Source organism: Notamacropus eugenii, chromosome 1, assembly GCF_028372415.1.
Source record: "Notamacropus eugenii isolate mMacEug1 chromosome 1, mMacEug1.pri_v2, whole genome shotgun sequence".
NCBI lineage: Eukaryota > Metazoa > Chordata > Mammalia > Diprotodontia > Macropodidae > Notamacropus > Notamacropus eugenii.
This window is the reverse complement of record NC_092872.1, coordinates 320,976,350-320,983,010: the sequence shown is the minus strand read 5'-3', so window position 1 is coordinate 320,983,010 and position 6,661 is coordinate 320,976,350. Positions and strand designations below refer to the sequence as shown.

General features: G+C 37.1%; 1 gene segment (V, D, J or C); it reads right to left on the bottom strand.

Moving 5' to 3' along the window:
- Positions 1–4,101: 4,101 nt before the first annotated feature.
- LOC140517357 (immunoglobulin heavy variable 3-23-like) lies at positions 4,102–4,729 on the bottom strand. The segment is given in 2 exon segments: positions 4,102–4,523; positions 4,628–4,729. Coding segments are annotated over 2 exon segments (468 nt in total).
- Between the last annotated feature and the right edge of the window lie 1,932 nt (positions 4,730–6,661).

Here is a 6,661-nt window from a genome sequence, read left to right as displayed (position 1 = left end):
TGGAAAAATAATATTTGTAACTCTTGAGACTTTTCTCAGTATTTGAGCAGGTGGAGAGACTACACACACACACACACACACACACACACACACACACACACACACACACACACACACATATATAGACAGAAAGTGCAGGCTGAATCAAATCAGAAGAGATGATATCCATAAAAAGATAAAATTAAGCGTTTAGAGAGGAAAATACTGGGAGCAGAAACAGAGAAATGGAAAGGGGCAGGCTATAACTCATAAAAGAGATAAGAAAAATGTTTTTCAATGGAAGAGAAAAGGGAGGAAGTGAGAGGGGAAAAGTGTAGCTTACTCTCTTCACATATATTTTAAGGAGGGAATATCATGTTCAGTAAATTTGGTATGAAAATCTTTCTTACACTACAGTAAAGTAGGAGAAAAGGGGACATGTGGACTGAGGGGGATGATAGAAGGGAAGGGAAATGGGAGAAGGGAGTAACTAGAAGTAAACACTTTTGGGAAGGGACAAGGTCAAATGAGAAAATAGAAAACAAGGGGGGGCAGGGCAGGATGGAGGGCAATATAGTTAGTCTTACACAGCATGGCTACTATGGAAGTGTTTTGCAAAATGACACATATGTAGCCTGAGTTGAATTGCTTGCCTTCTCAGTGCAGATGGGTGGGGAGGGAAGAGAGGAGACAAGCTGGAATTCAAAGTAGTAGAAACAAATGTTGAGAATTGTTATGGCATATACCTGGGAAATAAGAAATATATGTAATAGGGTATCTCATATATCCTGCCCTATAAGAAAAGAGAAAAGATGGGGATAAGGGAACTCTGGGGTGTGAGAGAAGGAAGGGCTCATCGAGAGAACAAGTAATCACAAAGCAAGGTGTCATGCGGCAGCGGAAGGGGAGAGAAGGGGAGAAAAATTGGAACTCAGAATTTTGTGGAAGTGAATGATCAAATCTAAAAATAAATAAATAAAACCAAAAAAACGAAATAAAGGGTGATGACATAAACAAAACAGGAGAAGAAGAAAGAGAGAAAGAGTTAACCTTTCAGATCAATGGTTCAAGGAAGAACTTAGGATCAGATCAGAAATAAATGCCATTGTGAAATATAAATGGATAATTTTGATTATATAAAATGAAAATTTTCACACAGATAAAGCCAAAGCAAGTAAGAGTAGAAGAAAAGGAAGAAGTTGTGGCATAAATATTAATAAATATCACTGATAAAGACTTCACTTCTCAACCATGTAGAAATTTGAGTCAAATTTACAATGCATATCATTCCCCGGTTGATAAATGAACAAAGGATTTGAAAAGGCTCTTTCCAAATGAAAATACTTAATAAAAAGAAATATTTAATCATATGAAAAAAATGATCTATATCACTACAGATTGGAAAAATTAATGTGTAAAGAACTCTGTGGTACCATCTCACATCTATCAGATTAGTGGATATGACAGAAAAGTAGAATGGTAAATGTCAGGGAAAATATGGGGAAACTGAAACACAAATGTATTGTCAGTGGAAATGTAAACTCATTCAACAAATTGGATGGTTCATAGGATGTAAGATCTTCTCCATCTATTAATAAGCCTCACATGGACGCTTGGAGTAGAGCCAATTAAGCTCTGGGGCACAGGAATTCCCACACCTTTCCAAGTAAGTGCTGATTTCCAAGCTTCTCAACATGAAGCCAACCAGATGAAAAGTGTTCAACCGGAAGCAAATTGCTTGTTGCATTGCTTAGAGGGAAAGATGTGGGTGGAGAAGAAAGCAGGCAGAGAAAAATAGGCAGAGTTGGCATGGAGGAACTTGCTTGCAATGTAAGTGTTCCCTGGATTCTTTACTAAATCTTGCCTTCTGGTATCCTAATAGCAATGTTCCAAAGAAATATTTTAACTTTGTCTTGGAGGGGGAGAATTTGTTATAGTTTGAGAACAAACCTGGGGAATATATATGCATATTCATATCAGCTTCTACGGGTAGTTCATGCTATTCCATTGGGGAGAGCAATTTCAAACTATGTGCAAAGAGCAATCAAACTGTGTATATCCTTTTCTGGAAATACCATTACTGGGTGTATATCTGAAAGAGCATAAAAAAGGGAAAAGGACTTACATGTACAAAAACATTTATAGCAGCTAAGAATGAGGTGGCTAAGAATTGGAAATCAAAGGGAAGCCACTCATTAAGGGAGGGGTGAGGAACCTGCAGACTCAAGGGTACATCTGGTCCTCTAGACCATCAAGTGAAGTTTGCATTCAGTCAAAGCTCCCCACTTGTGCATCAAGAGGGCCAAATGTGGTCCCGATGCTACAGGTTCCCCATGACTGCATTAAGGAAATGGTTGAACAAGTTGTGGCATATTCTTTGAAAGGAATATTTATGCATTGTAAGAAATGGCAAGCAGGATTCTTTCAGAAAAAGCTGAAAAGACTTACATCAATTCATACAAAGTGAAGTGAATAGAACCAGGAGAATATTGTACATAGTGGTAGCAATACTGAATGATGAAGAGCTGTGAATGGTGTAGCTAATCTCATGGATACAATACTCCAAGACATCGTCAAGGGACCTATGATGAAAAATGCTACCAGAAAAAGAACTGATACTGTTTTAATAGAGACTGAAGTATACTATTTTTTCATTTACCCTATTTTCCTTCCTTCCTTTTTCTTACTTTTTTCTTCCTTGCTTTATTTGTTAAAGTCCACTTGAACAAAATTACTAATATGGCAATGCATTACATGATTGTACATGTGTAACCCATATTAGATTACTTACCATCACATGGAAAGGGGGGGAAGTTAGAGAACAGCGTGATACATAGCCAATAGCAAAGAGGAAGAAAAAAATCCAGGGAAGTTGAAAGGCAAAGAGACATATTGGACATCACCAAGAGCTCGGTGATTCACTAGCAAAGAGCTGAAGATGATTTACTTGAGGGTAAGTCTTGCTTCATAGGTTCCTGTGAAGAGTTTTATCCTTATGGACCTCAATGTCTCCTCAAACTAAAAGTATTGAGAAAGTAAGGTTATTGTGATTTCTGAGATGAGGATCTGAAATACACAGAGGTATATCCAGTCAAAAGAAGATGATTATTTATTAAGGGAAATGAATATGATTTTGATATTATGAGAGGTCTTAATGAAAAGAAGCTTCATATTCCTTCAGATTGCAGTGTTATGATCCTCTGATTTGTGTATAAATATATACACACACATACATATATTTATATGTCGTGTGTATATATATCTCTGTGTGTGTGTGTGTGTGTGTGTGTGTGTGTGTGTAGATCTGTATAAATATCCATTGGGAGGATCATATACATAAAGACAAATATATATATGTATATTGAATGTACCCAAAGGTAGAAAGGATTTCCACTTGCACAGCTTATACAAAAATGCTTTGGGATGAACATAGTGAATGTTCAATAATTCCTGATTTGCCTCATGTTTGAAAACTACAAAGAAATTACTCATCATGGACAAAACATTCAAGCTATCCAAAGAATATATCTTCTCTCTATACCTGCAGGCATCATAACAGGAAAGAGTCTCAGGGATACAAAGGAGATTAGAAGATAGATGATAGATAGATAGATAGATAGATAGATAGATAGATAGATAGATAGATAGATAGATAGACAGATAGACAGATAGACAGACAGACAGACAGATAGACAGACAGACAGACAGACAGACAGATAGATAGATAGATAGATAGACAGACAGATAGATAGATAGATAGATAGATAGATAGATAGATAGATAGATAGATAGATAGATAGACAGATAGACAGATAGACAGACAGACAGACAGATAGACAGACAGACAGACAGACAGACAGACAGACAGATAGATAGATAGATAGATAGATAGATAGATAGATAGATAGATAGATAGATGGATAGATAGATAGATAGATAGAGATGCATAGATACATAGATAGATGATAGCTACATAGATAGACAGTTAGGTAGATAGATTGATAGATGACAGATACTTAGATGGATGGAAGGAAAGAAGGATGGGTGGGATAGATTTCATTGTGAATTGGGAAGAAATCATATACCTTGAAAATTTTTCAGCCTCACCCTTCACCTGTTATTCTAAGAGGTCTCTTTCTGCTCAATATTCTTGGCTTCCCTCTCCAAGTCATTCTGCACATGGCCGATTTGATTCAGTAGTTTTGTGTCTGGTCTCATATGTTTTTTTCTCACTGTGTCTCTTGCACAGTAATAGGTGCCTGAGTCCTCAGCTTTTAGGGAATTCATTTGCAGGTAAAGCATGCTGTTGCTGCTGTCCAAGGAGATGGTGAATCGGCCTTTCACAGAGTCTGCATAGTTTGTGCTTCCACCATTTCCATAAATGTATGAGAGCCACTCCAGCCCCTTCCCTGGAGCCTGGCGGATCCAACTCATGTATACGTTGCTGAAGGTGATTCCAGAACCTTTGCAGGAAAGGCGAAGAGATCCTCCAGGCTGTCTCACATCACCACCAGACTCTACCAGTTGAACATCACAATGGACACCTGCAAATAGAGTCATAAAGGACAAAAGTCACACAAATACATCACTTCAAAGAGTATTTCCTTGGTCCAGAAGCAAAAAAAAAAAAAAAAAAAAGACAAACTACCTTGTAAAATAGCCAGAATGAAAATTCCATTCAGTCCAAAACCCATTGTTTAGGCTGTACAGTGCAGTCCTTAGGAGAGAAAGCCACACAAAGGAAAAGTTCCTCTCCCTGGACTGCAGACACAGAATTTTGATGGTTTTCATCCCCTCAGGGAGGAGCACAATTTGCATTTCTTTTTCTCTTCAGTATTAGTACGAGCAACTGCCTCCCACTGGGATGAGTCCCAGCACACAGGTGTTTCCCCTAAACTAGGGAAGGTTAGTGACACAGAAAATCTAAATATCATTCGTGAGGACTCAGTGTCTATCCTTCTCTATCATTACATTCTTCTCTCAAAATGAAGAGTATGCTCCTTGGGCTTTTATAGCATTACCCTTTCTAATTAGGAAGGAACCCCAAAATTTTGTCATTTTTTTTTTTATCTTCAGTAGTTATTGGATCTATCTTTGGAGAGGGACACCACTTCTGAGCTTGCTCCTGACAAATCTGCTGGCTTATAAAGCTTTTTATTTCATTCTCTGTATAACTGGAATTCCTGTGAATTATGTATCCCCAGTCCCTTTCAAGGTCCCTTATATCCAGAATATGCTCTATTGGCATGAGAGAGGTCATTATCAAGTTTTCAAATGAGCAGTATACTTCAGAAATTAGCAGACACTAAAAATCTGAGTTGGATTTTGTTTTATTTTTTGTTTAGACTTTACAAAGGGCAAGAGAAAATAATGAAGATTAAACTTAAAATTGTATTGTGCATTCCATTTTCTGCACTGGAGAACTGGTGAAAAAAAAAATTCGAGGACACTCAACCTCATATTCCCCTGAGTTGGAAGATTAGAGGCACAAAACTGATAGATCAAAATAAAGTCTGCTGATTCCCCTGTATTCTCCAGAAAATTCCATGTTTTGTTTCTCAGAAAGACTCATTGTGTGTGATAAGACACTGACACAATATCCTCTGGAGTATCTGGGAAAAGGTGTAGATTGAGCCACAGATTGCTCCTTCCCAGAGCAAGGAAGTCTGCTGCCACCTACTGTGCACAGTGGCATCAGAACTGACAACATTTTTCTCTCTTATGTCCATTTAACATTAATTCTTTACTTATCGGTAAAAAGTATTCTCATCAGGGATCATTAGGATGCTGGCAAAAACACAAGTTATTCTCCAATCAACCTTTGTGATTGTGGAATTTTGTATATTGTAAAGCACTAACTGTTTTTTTTTTCACTGTTTCTCTGATATTTCTTCCCCTGATCCAAGCCTTATATTTACATTATCCTCTCCTTGCAACATAATCTATAGGAAAAAGAACAATTCAAGGCATCTTTTAAAAGACAGTTAAATTACTGTTCCTACAAAATATATCTTGGCCTGTCAAGCCTGAAAAGGTTCTCTCATCCTATTATCATCTTCAAGCTCTCTTTACAAATCTTTTCTCTTTCACTGATTCTTAGGAAAATTATGTACTTGTTGCCTTCCTTTAAGGAACTTCTCAGTCTATTGCAATTAGTTTTCTGGCCGTTTTACTCAGGTCATCTAAAATTTTGTCCTCAAGTTTGTGCGTGGTTTTGAGTTTTCTTCCTTTATTGAGTCCAGATAAAAATGAAGAAGTTTTGTTGATATATTTACTTGTGCTCCCTAATTTCTCTAATAATTCTTTACCTTTCCCTTTTGTGTTAATATTATTCTTCCCCCCTCCACTCTTCTTTTAGTATGGTTAAGACAGAGAAAAACCACTCTCACCTTCTGTGTACTAAGATTTCTTCCATAGGGACACAATCTCTCCATATTTGAATGTGGGGACTTCATTCTTTCTTAGTTGTTATGTTCACGATAAAAGGAGAAAGGAACTATAGGTAGTATGCATTCATACAATGAGTACTATATCCCAATAATTGTGCTAACTGCTTTTTGCAAATATCTCATTTTATCCTTACAAAAATACCAAGATAAGGGTACCATTCTTATCCCAGTTTTATAGTTAGGAAAGCCAAGGCAAACCAGGATAAAATAATTCACTCCAGAGTTACAAAGCT